Source organism: Salvelinus namaycush, chromosome 28 (genome assembly GCF_016432855.1).
Source record: "Salvelinus namaycush isolate Seneca chromosome 28, SaNama_1.0, whole genome shotgun sequence".
Taxonomy (NCBI): Eukaryota; Metazoa; Chordata; class Actinopteri; order Salmoniformes; family Salmonidae; genus Salvelinus; species Salvelinus namaycush.
Window position 1 is genome coordinate 19,034,744 of NC_052334.1, and position 18,654 is coordinate 19,053,397.

An 18,654-nucleotide genomic window follows, 5' to 3' on the forward strand; every position below is an offset into this window, starting at 1 on the left:
TTGCTGAGGATTTTTTATTTATTTAATCAATTTTAGAACAATGCTGTAAAGTAACAAAATGTTGAAAAATTCAAGGAGTCTGAATACTTTCCGAAGGCACTGTGTGTTGTTAGGTCTTGGCCCTGGGCTCTGTTCTTGCCAGAGGGCACAGGGGCACATGCTCCCTCAGATTTGTTCTGTTTAAATTAGAGGTCGACCGATTATGATTTTTCTACACCGATACCGATACTGATTATTGCAGGACCAAAAAAGCAGATACAGATTAATCTGACAATTTTTTAAATTTATTTGTAACAATGACAATTACAACAATACTGAATGAACAGTTATTTTAACTTAATATAATACATCAATAAAATAAATTTAACCTCAAATAAATAATGAAACATGTTCAATGTGGTTTAAATAATGCAAAAACAAAGTGTTGGAGAAGAAAGTAAAAGTGCAATATGTGCCATGTAAGAAAGCTAACGTTTAAGTTCCTTGCTCAGAACATGAGAACATATGAAAGCTGGTGGTTCCTTTTAACATGAGTCTTCAATATTCCCAGGTAAGAAGTTTTAGGTTGTAGTTATTATAGGAATTATAGGACTATTTCTCTCTATACGATTTGTATTTCATATACCTTTGACTATTGGATGTTCTTATAGGCACTTTAGTATTGCCAGTCTAACAGTATAGCTTCCATCCCTCTCCTCGCCGCTACCTGGGCTCGAACCAGGACCACATCGACAACAGCCACCCTCGAAGCAGCGTTACCCATGCAGAGCAAGGGGAACAACTACGCTATTAGCGCTCACCCCACTAACTAGCTAGGCATTTCACATCGCTCAGTGCCTACCATCGCTCAGTCAGACTGCTCTATCAAATCATAGACTTAATTATAACATAATAACACACAGAAATACGAGCCTTAGGTCATTAATATGGTCGAATCCAGAAACTATCATCTCGAAAACAAAACGTTTATTCTTTCAGTGAAATACGGAACTGTTCCGTATTTTATCTAACGGCTGGCATCCATAAGTCTAAATATTCCTGTTACATTGCACAACCTTCAATGTTATGTCATAATTACGTAAAATTCTGGCAAATTAGTTCGCAATGAGTCAGGCGGCCCAAACTGTTGCATATACTCTGACTCTGCGTGCAATGAATGCAAGAGAAGTGACACAATTTCACCTGGTTAATATTGCCCGATAACCTGTATTTCTTTTAGCTAAATATGCAGATTTAAAAATATATATATACTATATTGATTTTAAGAAATGCGTTGATGTTTATGGTTAGGTACATGTTGGAGCAACGACGGTCCTTTTTCGCAAATGTGCACTGCATCGATTACATGCAACGCAGGACACGCTAGATAAACTAGTAATATCATCAACCATGTGTAGTTATAACTAGTGATTATGATTGATTGATTGTTTTTTATAAGATAAGTTTAATGCTAGCTAGCAACCTACCTTGGCTTCTTACTGCATTCGCGTAACATGCGGGCTCCTCGTGAGGCAGGTGGTTAGAGCGTTGGACTAGTTAACCGTAAGGTTGCAAGATTGAATCCTTGAGCTGACAAGGTAAAAATCTGTTGTTCTGCCCCTGAACAAGGCAGTTAACCCACCGTTCCTAGGCCGTCATTGAAAATAAGAATGTGTTCTTAACTGACTTGCCTAGTTAAATAAAGGTGTAAAAAAAATAATGTATATATATATATGCAAAATCGGCGTCCAAAATTACCGATTTCCGATTGTTATGAAAACTTGAAATCAGCCCTAATTAATCGGCCATTCCGATTAATGGATCGACCTCTAGTTTAAATTATATACCTGGCCTCCACAATTTACATTTACATTTTACATTTTAGTCATTTAGCAGACGCTCTTATCCAGAGCGACTTACAGTAGAGTGCATACATTTTATTACATTTACATACTGAGACAAGGATATCCCTACCGGCCAAACCCTCCCTAACCCGGACGACGCAATGCCAATTGTGCGTCGCCCCACGGACCTCCCGGTTGCGGCCGGCTGCGACAGAGCCTGGGCGTTAACCCAGAGACTCTGGTGGCGCAGCTAGCACTGCGATGCAGTGCCCTAGACCACTGCGCCACCCGAATCACCCGACCTCAACCCAATTGAGATGGTTTGGGATGAGTTGGACGGCAGAGTTAAGAAAAAGCCACCAACAACTGCTCTGCATATGTGGGAACTCCTTCAAGACTATTGGAAAAGCATTCCAGGTGAAGTTGGTTGAGAGAAGTCCAAGAGTGTGCAAAGCTGTCATCAAGGCAAAGGGTGGCTACTTTGAAGAATCTCAAATATAAAATGCCTTTTGATTTGTTTAACCATTTTTTTTGTTAGTACATAATTCCATATTGGTTATTTCATAGTTTTCATGTCTTCACTATAATTGTACAATGTAGAACATAGTAAAAATAAAGAAAAACCCTTGAATGAGTGTGTCCAAACTTTTGACGGGTTATGTGGATATATACATTTTTTGTAAAATTTGTTGTTGTTTCTCTGTAATACGAATTTGGCTTTTGCTAGCCCAGATAGGTTCCCAATTTCCCAACCGCATAACTAGCTACCAAGAAGCCTTTTTAGGCTATCAATCAAGGTAGAGTAGCTAGCTGGCATGCCTACTGGCAAGGTTGGTAGACTTTAGAAAAGCAAGCAAATACTACATGTACTGAATAAGGCATTCCTTTCAATCTTTTACCCAGATTTTTGCAAAGCTGCAGGGAAGCATATTAAGTTTATTTAAAAACAACCAGCAGTCAGGAGAATACAGACAGCTGATGAGGTATGCTTAGATATGCAGAAACATATTTTTTTTACATAGATTTAAGCATAAAGATGATGGCTCTGGATTGCATGAAAAGCTATTTCATGTGTTTGAAAAATTCAAAATTCTTCAACTTCCAGACGAAGGGCATAGCCCCCATACAGACCACCCCACAGCAATCCTCACATACGTTATGCTCCACAGAATTTTGGGGTGCATTGACTCCCTTGAGTGGGTGTGTTTTCCCTTTGGTCCTCCACTCTTTGAATTCCAAATTTTCCATTATTACTGTATTTGAGTAGAAAGTATTTGATTATCATATAGTTTTTTTCGGGGGTAATGCTTTGACTTGGTTCTTACTATTTGTAGAGTCGTCGCATTGTATTTGGTTGTCATGGTGTTCTTGTTCTGGTCAGGTCGTTTTCTCTTTGTGTTCTCTAAAGCTAGTAGAATGTGCATTAGCCTGTTTTACAAGGCTCTTTTGTGCTGTTAAAGTACAGATTGGGGGCTCTTTACATGGTCAGTGTGGTGTTGCTCTGCCCTGGTGACACAATGAGTTACACAACTCCTAACCGTCTTTTCATCTGGGAGAAGTCAATTGTATCTGTTGCAGTGCCATAGAGAGCAATATAAGAATATAGGCCCATAGGAATAGCCGAACGAACCAGAGGTAACTAATTTCTGTTTTTTAGGACTACAAACTGGTGAGCTTTATTGCGAGGAGGCTGCCAATGTTGCCTGTATGGGTCTCTGCCACCGGTCTCCTTTCACCTTGCTGTACTTTGGGGAAAATAGCTGAATTAATCTCCCTTAGAGACAAAGTGAAAGAGGATCTGAGGTTAGAGACCCTGGAGCTGAGGGCTATTTCAAAGCCCTATTTCTCTCTCTGGTATTTATTTCACCTTAATTTTGGGGCTCCCGAGTGGCACACCTGTCTAAGGCACTGCATCTCAGTGCTAGAGGCGTCACTACAGACCCTGGTTCGTTTCCAGGCTGTATCTTAACCGGACGTGATGGTGAGTCCCATAGGGCAGCGCACAATTGACCCAGCATCGTTCGGGTGAGGTTTTGGCCGGGGTATGCCGTCATTGTAAATAAGAATTTGTTCTTAACTGACTTGCCTAGTTAAATAAAATTTAAATAACTTGTTTTTAACCAAATAAGTCAATTGAGAACCAATTTTAATTTACAATAACAACGTAGCCAAGAGGTATAACATTGCAACAGTGAACAGGAGAACACACAATACCATTTAAAGGTACAAATTCATCAAATATACAACAATAACAAATATTCACAGTGGGTTAGAGCAGAAAAGTCCAAGTCAACACAACATACTTAATAGTCACCAGGTAAATTGATCAGATAGCAGCACAGTTTATGCTTTTTAAGGAGTGTGGTGGGATAATATTGTCAAGTTTAAGGGTCTTTTGCAACTCGTTCCCTGTGTTGGTGACGGAAAACTGGAATGAACGCGACATAGAAGGTGCAGGCTTTGGGAATGGCCAGTGTATTCAGAAAGTATTCAGACCCTTTCCCTTTTTTTATGTTACAGCCTTATTCTAACATTTTTTTTTATCCATCAATTTACACACAATACCCAATAATGACAAAGCTGACAGGTTTTTATAAATTTTTGCAAATGTATGAAAAAATAAAAACAGATACCTTATTTACATCAATATTCAGACCCTTTGCTATGAGACTCGAAACTGAGCTCAGGTGCATCCTGTTTCCATTGATCATCCTTGAGATGTTTCTACAACTTGATTGGAGTCCACCTGTGGTAAATTCAATTGATTGGACATGATTTGGAAAGGAACACACCTGTCTATATAAGGTCCCACAGTTGACAGTGCATGTCAGAGCAAAAACCAAATAAATAAGTCGAAGGAATTGTCCGTAGAGCTCCGAGATAGGATTGTGTCGAGGCACAGACATGAGGAAGGGTACCAAAACATTTCTGCAGGATTGAAGGTCCCCAAGAACACAGTGGCCTCCATCATTCTTAAATGGAAGAAGTTTGGACCCACCAGGACTCTTCCTATAGTAATCGGGGGAGAAGGGCCTTGGTCAGGGAGGTAACCAAGAACCTGATGGTCACTCTGACAGAGCTCCAGAGCTCCTCGGTGGAAATGGGAGAACCTTCCAGAAGGACAACCATCTCTGCAGCACTCCACCAATCAGGCCTTTATGGTAGAGTGGCCAGATGGAAGCCACTCCTCAGTAAAAGGCACATGACAGCCCGCTTGGAGGTTGCCAAAAGGCACCTAAAGGACTCTGACCATGAGAAACAAAATTCTCTGGTATAATGAAACCAAGATTGAACTCTTTGGCCTGAATGCCAAGCATCACATCTGGAGGTAACCTGGCACCATCCCTACGATGAAGCATGGTGGTGGCAACATCATCCTATGGGTATGTTTTTCAGTGGCAGGGACTAGGAGGATCTAGGGAAAGATGAATGCAGCAAAGTACAGAGAGATCCTTGATGAAAACCTGCTTCCAGAATGCTCAGGACCTCCGACTGGGGCTAACATTCACCTTCCAACAGGACAACAACACTAAGCACACAGCCAAGACTGCGCAGGAGTGGCTTTGGGACAAGTCTCTGAATGTCCTTGAGTGACCCAGCCAGAGCCTCAGCTCACAGTTCAGTGCTAAACCAGGGGCTGTAGCAGTTTTTGGTTCTAACTTTCTTAAGCAGACCATGTTTATTTAAAGACTGTGAGGGAAGAGGTTTAAAATAGGACCAATGGCACCTGAAAGGGATTGACTGATCGTGACTGTGACTGTTTTGTCTTGTACTTTTACCCTCCAAGCAATTGTATTTAATCCTGGACAGTATCACACTATTATGGTTTGATCAGGCAGTGAATTAAGATGGCGCCAAAGAACATGGCTGGCGTTTTACATTCTACCTAACCAATTTAGCTATTTTGTTAGATTTTTAGGGTTTTGTGTAACTTCTTTTTTAACTTCTTTTGTACATAAAGTCTGTTCAACGCTGGTCCGACCAATCGGGTTCCACGCTTCAAGATTGCTTCGATCACGTGGACTGGGATATGTTCCGCATTGCGGCGAACAATAACATTGATGAATACGCTGATTCGGTGAGCTGGTTTATTAGCAAGTGCATCGGCGATGTCGTACCCACAGCGTCTATTAACCTCTGTTAGGATTTATGTTTAGCCTGTTAGCATATTGTTTGAAGATGAATATTGTTTTGTTACACACACACACAAACAATACAGATAGGTGTGTAAGGACTGACCAACACAGGCCATAAAAGCTGTGGTCAGTCTGGAGAGGGGAGGGGTGCATCTCTCTAGGCCAACCAGGAGGTTAGATTACTGGACAATACCATATTAGGAACTGTTTCAATGTAGAATCGACAGACACAAGACTGAGCTAATCTACCCAGCAACCAGATGTGGACAAAGAAAAGCGCCAAAGGGCTTGGACAAGTCCGAGGGCCAGCAAAGGCGGGGCAAGTCTAAACCGCTCCCAGCCTCTACTGTGATAGGCCAACAGACGCGTTGGAACTACGTCATCACGGTATAAGAACAGCTGTTTACGTACTTCCTGCCAGTTCCCTGTTTACCCTGCGCGGTGATACAGCGAACCCGTATATACGAAAATTGCATTTGCCATTCATTGTTTGCGGTAAATAAACATAATTAAAGAAAGTTAGCAGACCTTTCTTTTTATTTATCCTGACACCGGATGTGTTACACGCAGCGTTCACACCTCTTGACGCTAGTGGTCATATTTTTTTCCTTTTTTGTTAAATAACGTTCCCAAGGTAAACGGACTATTTCTCAGGTCCAGATCGTAGAATATGCATATAATTTACAGATTATGATAGAAAACACTCCAAAGTTTCCAAAACTGTCAAAATATTGTCTGTGAGTATAACAAAACTGATTCTGCAGGCGAAAACCTGAGGGAATCTAACCCGGAAGTGATTTTTTAAATTTTAAATCTGTGTTTCCTGGCCCGTCTTTCTTCCATTTAAAGGGGTATCAACCAGATTACTTTTCCAATGGCTTCCTCAGGCTGTGACCAGGCTTTAAACATAGTTTCAGGCTTTTATTTTGAAAAATGAGCGAGATTTTTCAAAACTAGTCAGGTGTCCTCTGATTAGTTCCTGCGCGCGAGAGGGGTAGCTCTCCATTTTCTTTCTCTCTTTTATTGAATAGGTTACGGTCCGGTTGAAATATTATCGATTATGTTTGTTAAAAACAACCTGAAGATTGATTATAAAAAACATTTGACATGTTTCTACGAACATTACGGATACTTTTTGGAACTTTCGTCGAACGGAACGAGCCTTTGGTTTTCTGAACATAACACGCAACCCAAATGGTGTTTTTTTGCTATAAAAGTAATATTTATCGAACAAAAAGAACATTTGTTGTGTAACTGGGAGTCTCGTGAGTGCAAACATCCAAAGATTATCAAAGGTAAGCGATTCATTTGATTGCTTTTCTGACTTTCGTGGCCATGCTAATTTGGGGCTAGCTGTTGTAGCATTGATTGATACACTCACAAAAGCTTGGATTGCTTTCGCTGCAAAGCATATTTTCAAAATCTGACACGATAGGTGGATTACTTTTTCCTTTAACGAGTCCGACAAGAAGGATATCCTGCTTTCACTTGAACAGGCCCAGATCCCTGCCTTTTGCGTGAAGAAAAGACGCAGGAGAAGGGGCCGCAGATTGGACAGCCTTCTGTGAATCCGTAGACGAGCGAGTAAACTCCCACTGCCATCCGTTCTTCTTGCTAACGCGCAATCATTGGAAAATAAAATTGATAACCTACGATTAAGATCATCCTACCAATGGAACATTAAAAACTGTAACATCTTATGTTTCACCGAGACGTGGCTGAACGACGATACGGACAATATAGAGCTAGCGGGATTTTCCATGCACCAGCCGAACAGAGACGCTACCTCTGGTAAGACGAGGGGTGGGGGTGTGTGTCTATTTGTCAATAACAGCTGGTGCGCGATGTCTAATATTAACCTGTTTGAGCTGCAGCCCGACACCGGTACACTTATGACAACATCCAGCTCAAGTGCAGGGCGCGAAATTCAAAAGATATTTTTTTTAAATATTTAACTTTCACACATTAACAAGTCCAATACAGCATATGAAAGGTACACATCTTGTGAATCAAGCCAACATGTCCGATTTTTAAAATGTTTTACAGGGAAGACACAATATGTAAATCTATTAGCTAACCACGTTAGCAAAAGACACCACTTTTCTTACTCCATCAGTTTTTTACTCCATCAGTAGCTATCACAAATTCGACCAAATAAAGATATAAATAGCCACTAACCAAGAAACAACTTCATCAGATGACAGTCTGCTAACATATTTATTGTATAGCATATGTTTTGTTAGAAAAATGTGCATATTTCAGGTATAAATCATAGTTTACATTGCAGCTACAGTCAGAAATTGCACCGAAAGCAGACAGAAAATTACAGACACCAACGCCAAATAACAAATACTCATCATAAAACATTTCTGAAAAATACATAGTGTACAGCAATTGAAAGACAGGCATCTTGTGATTCCAGACAATATTTCCGATTTATCAAGTGTTTTACAGCGAAAACACAATATAGCGTTATATTAGCGTAGCCACAATAGCCAGAAACACTTGGGCGCCGACGACCAGTTCACATGCATGACAGATATTAGAAATAGCATCATAAAATGTTTCTTACTTTTGGTGATCTTCCGTCAGAATGTTGGACAAGGTGTCCTTTGTCCAGAACAGTCGTTGTTTGGATCTGGAACGGCAAATTTCCCTCTTGATTTAGCATGGGCACTTGCCAAGTGGCACGGATCTCTCCAACGTCAACAAAGTCAGAGAACGGAACACGGCAAAACTCCCGAAAAAATTTCAATAATCTGATTAAACTATATTGAAAAAACATACTTTACGATGATATGGTCACATGTATCAAATAAAATCTAAACCGGAGATGTTAGTCGTCCATAACGACAGCTAAACAGAAGGCAAATCCATGTCCCCTTTCGCGCGCTCCAGAAACAGGAAATGGACGGTCACGTCATACAAAGAGCTTTAATTCCACCTCAGACCAAGATAAACACGAAATTTCTTCTCTCACCGCCTCTTGACAACCAGGGGAAGGTGTATGAAGTGTACGTAGACTCTTACGTATCATGCCCATGTATAGGCAGGAAGTTGAACAGAGCATCAATTTCTGACATTCCACTTCCTGGTCAGGAAATGTGCTGCAGAATGAGTTCTGTTTCACTCAGAGAAATAATTCAAACGGTTTTAGAAACTAGAAAGTGTTTTCTATCCAATAGTAATAATAATATGCATATTGTACGAGCAAGAATTGAGTACGAGGCCGTTTGAAATGGGCACGATTTAACTGGCTACTCAATACTGCCCCTTGCAGCCATAAGAAGTTAAAGAAGTCTCGAGGTATTGCTCGCTTGAGGTAGAGTACCTTATGATAAGCTGTAGACCACACTATCTACCAAGAGAGTTTATCTATATTATTCGTAGCCGTCTATTTACCACCACAGAACGAAGCTGGCACTAAGACCGCTCTCAACCAACTCTATATGGCCATAAGCAAAGAGGAAAATGCTCACCCAGAAGCGGCGCTCCTAGTGGCCGGGGACTTTAATGCAGGCAAACTTAAATCAATTGGACCAATTTTTTACCAGCATGTCACATGTGCAACCAGAGAAAAAAAAAATCCTAAACCACCTTTACTCCACACACAGAGATTCATACAAAGCTCTCCCCCGCCCTCCAATTGGCAAAAATGACCATAATTCTATCCTCCTGATTCCTGCTTACAAGCAAAAACTAAAGCAGGAAGTACCAGTGACTCGCTCAATACGGACGTGGTCAAATGACGCGGATGCTACACTACAGGACTGTTTTGCTAGCACAGACTGGAATATGTTCCGGGATTCATCCAATGGCATTAAGGAGTACACCACCTCAGTCATCGGCTTCATCAATAAGTGCATCGACGACGTCGTCCCCACAGTGACTGTACGTACCCCAACCAGAAGCCATGGATTACAGGCAACATCCGCATCGAGCTAAAGGCTAGAGCTGCCGCTTTCAAGGAGCAGGAGACTAGTCCGGACGCTTATAAGAAATCCTGCAATACCCTGTCACGTACCGGCTCAAAGCCCGTAACAAAAGGGAGACAACGTGGAGATAAGGAATAACAAAACATATTTATTAACTTCTTCTGGCTGCAAGCCCGAGGCCGGCCACAATATGACAACAGCCACTTCAAGTGCAGGGCGCGAAATTCAAAATATATTTTTTAGAAATATTTAACTTTCACACATTAACAAGTCCAATACAGCATATGAAAGATAAGAGTAATTACAGACACCAACGTCAAATACCTAAATACTCATCATAAAACATTTCTGAAAAATACATGGTGTACAGCAAATGAAAGACAGGCATCTTGTGATTCCAGCCAATATTTCCGATTTCTTAAGTGTTTTACAGCGAAAACACAATATAGCATTATATTAGCTTACCACAATAGCCAGAAACACAAGCCATTTACCAGCAGCAAAAGTTAGCGATCGTAACAAACCAGCAAAAGATATATAATTTATGACTAAACTTGATAAGCTTCATCAGATGACAGTCCTATAACATCAGGTTATACATACACTTATTTTTTGTTCGAAAATGTGCATATTTAGAGCTGAAATCAGTGGTTATACATTGTGCTAACGTAGCATATTTTTCCCACAACGTCCGGATATTTTTATGACACTCACATATTCTGACCAAATAACTATTCATAAACATTACTAAAAAATACATGTTGTATAGGAAATGATAGATACACTAGTTCTTAATGCAATCGCCGTGTTAGAATTCTAAAAATAACTTCATTACGACATGCAGTTTACGTTATGGCGAGAGCGTGCCCAAAATCTGGGCGCAAACTACTAGTTCACATGTTCGACAGATATATGAAATAGCATCATAAAATGGGTCCTACTTTTGATGATCTTCCATCAGAATGTTGTACAAGGGGTCCTTTGTCCAGAACAATCGTTGTTTGGATTTAGAATGTCCTCTTCTCCAGTCAATTAGCACGGAAAGCTAGCAAAGTGGCGCGAAGCTCTCCTTCCTGAACATACGCAGACAAAGCAACACGCCTAACGTCCCGAAAAAATTTCAATAATCTAATAAAACTATATTGAAAAAACATACTTTACGATGATATTGTCACATGTATCAAATAAAATCAAAGCCGGAGATATTAGTCGTCTATAACGACAGCTTATCAGAAGGCAATACCAGGTCACTTCTCGCGCGTTCCAGAAAACAGGAAATCACGTCATGCCAAGAGCTTTTATTCGACCTCAGATCATGTTACACACTCCATTTCTTCTCTCACTGCCTGTTGACATCTAGTGGAAGGCGTATGAAGTGCATGTATACTAATAAATATCAAGCACATTTATAGGCAGGCCCTAGAACAGAGCATCGATTTCAGATTTTCCACTTCCTGTCAGGAAGTTTGCTGCAAAATGAGTTCTGTTTTACTCACAGATATAATTCAAACAGTTTTAGAAACTAGAGAGTGTTTTCTATCCAATAGTAATAATAATATGCATATTGTACGAGCAAGAATTGAGTACGAGGCCGTTTGAAATGGGCACCTTTATCCAAGTTACTCAATACTGCCCCTGCAGCCATAAGAAGTTAATGCAACCGCTGTGTCAGATTTTAAAAAAACTTTACGGAAAAAGCACACCATGCAATAATCTGAGACGGTGCTCAGATATAACAACATTTCTCCGCCATGTTGGAGGCAACAGAAATACGAAATTACATCATAAATATTCCCTTACCTTTGATGATCTTCATCAGAATGCACTCCCAGGAATCCTAGTTCCACAATAAATTGTTGTTTTGTTCGATAATGTCCGGTATTTATGTCCAAGTAGCTACTTTTGCTAGCACGTTTAGTAAAACATATCCAAACACTCGCGCAGGTCCAGGCGAACTCGGACGAAAACTTCAAAAAGTTATTTTACAGGTCGAATACACTGGTCAAACTAAGTAGAGACTCAATCTTTAGGATGTTGTTATCATATATATCCAATAACATAATATCATACAGTGGGGCAAAAAAGTATTTAGTCAGCCACCAATTGTGCAAGTTCTACCACTTAAAAAGATGAAAGAGGCCTGTAATTTTCATCATAGGTACACTTCAACTATGACAGACAAAATTAGAAAAAAAAATCCAGAAAATCACATTGTAGGATTTTTAATGAATTTATTTCCAAATGATGGTGGAAAATAAGTATTTGGTCAATAACAAAAGTTTATCTCAATACTTTGTTATATACCCTTTGTTGGCAATGACAGAGGTCAAACGTTTTCTGTAAGTCTTCACAAGGTTTTCACACACAGTTGCTGGGATTTTGGCCCATTCCTCCATGCAGATCTCCTCTAGAGCAGTGATGTTTTGGGGCTGTTGCTGGGCAACACGGACTTTCAACTCCCTCCAAAGATTTTCTATGGGGTTGAGATCTGGAGACTGGCTAGGCCACTCCAGGACCTTGAAATGCTTCTTACGAAGCCACTCCTTCGTTGCCCGGGCGGTGTGTTTGGGATCATTGTCATGCTGAAAGACCTAGCCACGTTTCATCTTCAATGCCCTTGCAGATGGAAGGAGGTTTTCACTCAAAATCTCACGATACATGGCCCCATTCATTCTTTCCTTTACACGGATCAGTCGTCCTGGTCCCTTTGCAGAAAAACTGCCCCAAAGCATGATGTTTCCACCCCCATACTTCACAGTAGGTATGGTTTTCTTTGGATGCAACTCAGCATTCTTTGTCCTCCAAACACGACGAGTTGAGTTTTTACCAAAAAGTTATATTTTGGTTTCATCTGACATTCTCCCAATCTTCTTCTGGATCATCCAAATGCTCTCTAGCAAACTTCAGACGGGCCTGGACATGTACTGGCTTAAGCAGGGGGACACGTCTGGCACCGCAGGATTTGAGTCCCTGGCGGCGTAGTGTTGTTACTGATGGTAGGCTTTGTTACTTTGGTCCCAGCTCTCTGCAGGTCATTCACTAGGTCCCCCCGTGTGGTTCTGGGATTTTTGCTCAACGTTCTTGTGATCATTTTGACCCCACGGGGTGAGATCTTGCATGGAGCCCCAGATCGAGGGAGATTATCAGTGGTCTTGTATGTCTTCCATTTCCTAATAATTGCTACCACAGTTGATTTCTTCAAACCAAGCTGCTTACCTATTGCAGATTCAGTCTTCCCAGCCTGGTGCAGGTCTACAATTTTGTTTCTGGTGTCCTTTGACAGCTCTTTGGTCTTGGCCATAGTGGAGTTTGGAGTGTGACTGTTTGAGGTTGTGGACAGGTGTCTTTTATACTGATAACAAGTTCAAACAGGTGCCATTAATACAGGTAACGAGTGGAGGACAGAGGAGCCTCTTAAAGAAGAAGTTACAGGTCTGTGAGAGCCAGAAATCTTGCTTGTTTGTAGGTGACCAAATACTTATTTTCCACCATAATTTGCAAATAAATTCATTAAAAATCCTACAATGTGATTTTCTGGATTTTTTAAAATCATTTTGTCTGTCATAGTTGAAGTGTACCTATGATGAAAATTACAGGCCTCTCTCATCTTTTTAAGTGGGAGAACTTGCACAATTGGTGGCTGACTAAATACTTTTTTGCCCCACTGTATATATTCCAACCGGAGAATTCCTCCGTGTCTGTAGAAGTAATGGAACGCAAGGTGATATCATGTGGAATGCGCGTGACCAGGAACGGGCAATCTGCCAGACCACTGACTCATTCCCCTCTCATCCGGCCTCACATCACAGTATAAGCGTCATTCAACGTTCTACAGACTGTTGACATCTAGTGGAAGGCGTAGGAAGTGAAAACAGATCCATATCTTACTGGGATTTGAACAGGCGATGAGTTGAATATCGACCAGCCTCAGAATTTCCACTTCCTGTTTGGAAGTTTGCCTGCCATATGAGTTCTGTTATACTCACATACATAATTCAAACAGTTTTAGAAACTTCAGAGTGTTTTCTATCCAATAGTAATAATACTATTGTCACGAATCCCGCTTCCTGAGTCTGTTTTTGCCTGTGTTCTGTCCTGGAGTGTTTTTCCGGTGTCCTGGAACGCACCCTGTCTGGTTGCCGGACGACGTAGCTAGTTTGGAGATCTCTGATTACCCGCACCTGTATCCCATCAGCTATCTGCACACCTGGTCCTGATCATCATCTCTCCACTTCATAAGCTCTGACCTGACATCCAATCCCTGCCGGATCGTTAGCCATGAACAGTATGTTATGCCAGCGTATCAGCCTCCAGTTTGATAGAGTTTGTTTTGTTGTTTTGTACGTCTTGCTTGCCTTGAACTTACCTCCGTTTGTTCTGTCTACAGTCATTCACCCGGAACACTCACCCCATCCCTGCCTGGTCGTCGGTGGTTTCTGTTACTCCCTTGGATCTGCCTATTCACTCCCATCAACTCACCTCCGCTGCCCGCTCCACCACCTGGATCTTTCTACATTTACGGTTACACTTGTAAATAAATACTCACCTTCGTCCTACTCTCCTTGTCCTGGTCTGCTTCTGGGTTCTACTTTAGAAAGTCGTGACAACTATGCATATATTAGCATCTGGGACAGAGTAGGAGGCAGTTCAATTTGGGCACGCTATTCATCCAAAGTGAAAATGCTGCCCCCTATCCCTAAAAAGTTAACATCGATGGGGCTGTAGTGGAGCGGGTCGAGAGTTTCAAGTTCCTTGGTGTCCACATCACCAACAAACTATCATTGTCCAAACATACCAAGACAGTCGTGAAGAGGGCACGACAAAACCTTTTCCCCCTCAGGAGACTGAAAAGATTTGGCATGGGTCACCAGATCCTCAAAAGGTTCTACAGCTGCAACATCGAGAGTATCCTGACCGGTTGCATCACCGCCTGGTATGGCAACTGCTCGGCATCTTACCATAACGCACTACAGAGGGTAGTGCGAACGGCCCAGTACATCACTTGTGCCAAGCTTTCTGCCATCCAGGACCTATATAATAGGCAGTGTCAGAGGAAAGCCCGTAAAATGTCTCCAGTCACCCAACAGTTATAGACCGTCTTCTCTGCTACCTCACGGCAAGTGGTACCGGAGCGCCAAGTCTAGAACCAAAAGGCTACTCAACAGCTTCTACCCCCAAGCCATAAGACTGCTGAACAATTAGTAAAATCACCACTGGACAATTTACATTGATCCCCCCTTTTGTACACTGCTGCTACTCACTGTTTATTTTCTATGCATAGTCACTTTAATAACTCTACCCACATGTACAAATTACCTCAACTAACCTGTACCCCCGCACACTGACTCAGTACCGGTGCCCCCTGTATATAGTCTCGTTATTGTTATTCTTATTGTGTTACTTTTTATTTTAGTCTACTTGGTAAATATTTTCTTAACTCTTCTTGAACTGCACTTTTGGTTAAGGGCTTGTAAGTAAGTATTTCACGGTAAATTCTACACTTGTTGTATTCGGGGCATGTGGCAAATAAAGTTAGATTTGAATGAGTGTGGGACTGCAGTTCCATATGTATTTATATAATATATATGTCATTTAGCAGATGCTTTTATCCAAAGCAACTTACAATCTTTTGTGCATACATTTTACATACAGGTGGTTCTGGGAAACTACCCCACTATCCTGGCGTTGCAAGTGCCATGCTCTGCCAACTGAGCCACAGAGGACCTGGACCTGTGCTATGCATGCCTTGTCAATCAAATTTAAATTTACATCAGCAGATGTCACAAAGTGCTTATCCAGAAACCCAGCCATAAACCACAAAGACCAATGCAGATGTAGATGCAGAGTGGCTAGGAAAAACTCACTTGGAAGAAATATAGAGAGAAACCAGGCTCTGAGGGGCGTTGAGTCCTTTTCTGGCTGTGCCGGGTGGAGATTATAAAAGTACATGGCCATTAAGCCCAAATCGTTCTTCAAACGTTGATAGATGACGGGCAGGGTCAAATAATAATCACAGTGGTTGTAGAGGGTGCAACAGATCAGTACCTCAGGAATTTATTTCAGTTGGCTTTTCATAGCCGAGCATTCAGAGGTCGAGACAGCAGGTGCGGTAGAGAGAGAGTCGAAAACAGCACATCCGGTGAACAGGTCAGGGTTCCATGGCCGCAGGCAGAACAGTTGAAACTGGATTAGCAGCACGACCAGGTGGACTGGGGACGGGGACAGTCAGGAGTCGTCAGGCCAGGTAGTCCTGAGGCATGGTCTTGGGTTCAGGTTCTCGGAGGGAGGGAGAGGAATTTGAGGGAGCACACAGGACACCAGATAAGACGGGAGAATTACATTGGATAGGACAGACTGCCCCTAGCCCCCTGACACTTAGACTAATGCAGCATAGATACTGGAGACTGAGACAGGGATGGTCGCGGGACACTTTGGCCCCGTCCGACGATACCCCCGGACAGGGCCAAACACGCAGGATATAACACCACCCACTTTGCCAAAGCCCAGCCCGACACCACTAGAGGGATATCAACAGGAAGATCACATCAGTGACTCAACCAGCTCAAGTCGAGTATAGCGAAAAAAGCCTGGCACTACGTGATGCACCCTTCCTAGGGATGGCATGTGAGAGTGCTAGAGATTCCCAGTGGAGAGAGGGGAGCCAGCCAGGCAGAGACAGAAAGGGTGGTTCATCACTCCAGTCCCTTGCCATTCAGCTTCGCAACCCTGGGCCAGAATACACTCAATCATAGGACCTACTGAAGAGAGGAGTTTTCAGTAAAGACTTAAAGGTCAAAACCTAGTCTGCGTCTCTTACATGGTCAGGCAGACCATTCCATAAAAATTTTATTCTATAGGAGAAAGCCCTGCCTCCAGCGGTTTGCTTACAAATTGTAGGAACAATACGGATGCTGTATCTTTGAATCCATAGCTGCTGCTCTTACAACAGATTATTCATTAAGTCATTTATAAATGTGTGATTAACAGCGTACACTTTTAGTTTTCTCCAAGTGGTTTTGAAGCGTATATTATTTATGCACCCTTTCCATATGACCAAGCTGTGCTAAATGTGTCAATGTTTTTGATGTCTGCAGGATGTACCAAGTTTGGACGGCTGACCCGTGCGCTGACACATAATAACCGCAACACCAGTCACCACACGACACCACAGGAGCTCACTCCTATGAGCAGCCATGAGGTCAGCCAACCCAAGCAATCCCGTCTGGCAGAGGTAAATGCTGCGTCATAAATAAATCTGTACACACCAAGGTTATTATAGTAAACTAAAAAATAAACTAAAATGAAAACTAATCATATAAAAAGCAATTCAGTCAACTGAAATAAAATAATTAACAAACCTGTTTGAAAAACAAAAACTACACTAAAACTATTAAAAACCATCATGAATTATGTAAATGATTTACAAATGTTTTTATAAACTTTGGGCAAAAATTGAATGGGGCGTTCAATGGGGTTTTTAAGCTTTTTGGAGGGTATTCAAGCTACTGAGCTGGTGAATAAATGCAGCCATGAGATGGTGATGTTTCAAATAGGCCTAGCTTGTGAATCATTATAGAATAGGAAGAGGCAAAGTGAGAGGCTTGACTCCACCCCTCTGTCTGCACGAAAATACAGCGAGAAGCAGATAATTTTTTTGTGTGGAGGTAAAATTTTGTCAATTTGGTATGTGAGGCTTAATTGATCTAATAGCCATAATGTGTAGGTTGTTACAAATGTACTGATATAAGTGGACGCAATGGCATTCCTGAACTTTGAGAAAAACAATTTTATATCTGAGCTGTGTCTGTTGTTCACACCGGTATCTACTGTACCCTGGAATGCCGCCACCTGAATCCGCCTCCTCAGCCTTTGTGGAAATGTATTTCCGTTGTTAGAACGGTCAGTCCAGTATCTTGCCAGTATTTACATCATCTTTTGTCATTATAACTAGCTGTCACTAGCTAACAGGGGGGAAAATGTCTAGGTAGCTAACTTCTTCCTACATTGGATTGGTGTAAACATACGAATGAGAAAGTTTCCTCCCACCATGTATGGACCCTCATGGTCCAAACACACCAAGACAGGATCTGATGACCCATGCCAAATCTTTTCAGTCTCCTGAGGGGGAAAAGGAACGACAACACCTTTTACCCTTCACCAGTCTCAACGTCAACAGTGAAGAGGCGACTCTGGGAGGCTGGCCTTCTAGGCAGAGTTCTTCTATCCAGTGTCTGTGTTCTTTTGCCCATCTTAATCTTTTATTTCTATTGGCCAGTCTGAGATATGGCTTTTTCTTTGCAACTCTGCCTAGAAGGCCAGCCTCCCAGAGTCCCTGAGTCGGCTCTTCACTGTTGATGTTGAGACTGGTGTTTTGCGGGTACTATTTAATGAAGCTGCCAGTTGAGGACTTACGAGGCGTCTGTTTCTCAAACTAGACACTCTAATGTACTTGTCATCTTGCTCAGTTGTGCACCGGGGCCTCACACTCCTCTTTCTATTCTGGTAAGAGACAGTTTGCGCTGTTCTGTGAAGGGAGAGAACAAAATACACAGGGGATAATGGGGAAGATGGGCGACACCTGGAGAGGGGTGGAGACAATCACAAGACAGGTGAAACAGATCTGGGCGTGACAGGTATTCCATTAAAAATCAGCCGTTTCCAGCTACAATAGTCATTTACAACATTAACAATGTCTACACTGTATTTCTGATAATTTTTATGTTATTTTAATGGACGAATAATTAGCTTTTCTTTCAAAAA

The 18,654-nt window shown here is 41.7% G+C and overlaps 1 protein-coding gene across 1 annotated transcript in view; it reads left to right on the plus strand.

Moving 5' to 3' along the window:
• The window catches only part of LOC120023244 (potassium voltage-gated channel subfamily H member 5-like), a 96,735-nt gene that overhangs the window by 14,436 nt on the left and 63,645 nt on the right, over positions 1 to 18,654 (plus strand). Inside the window, exon 5 of the mRNA XM_038967289.1 lies at positions 16,989 to 17,125. Coding sequence (XP_038823217.1) covers positions 16,989 to 17,125 — 137 coding nt within the window. The remainder of the gene's footprint in view (positions 1 to 16,988; positions 17,126 to 18,654) is intronic.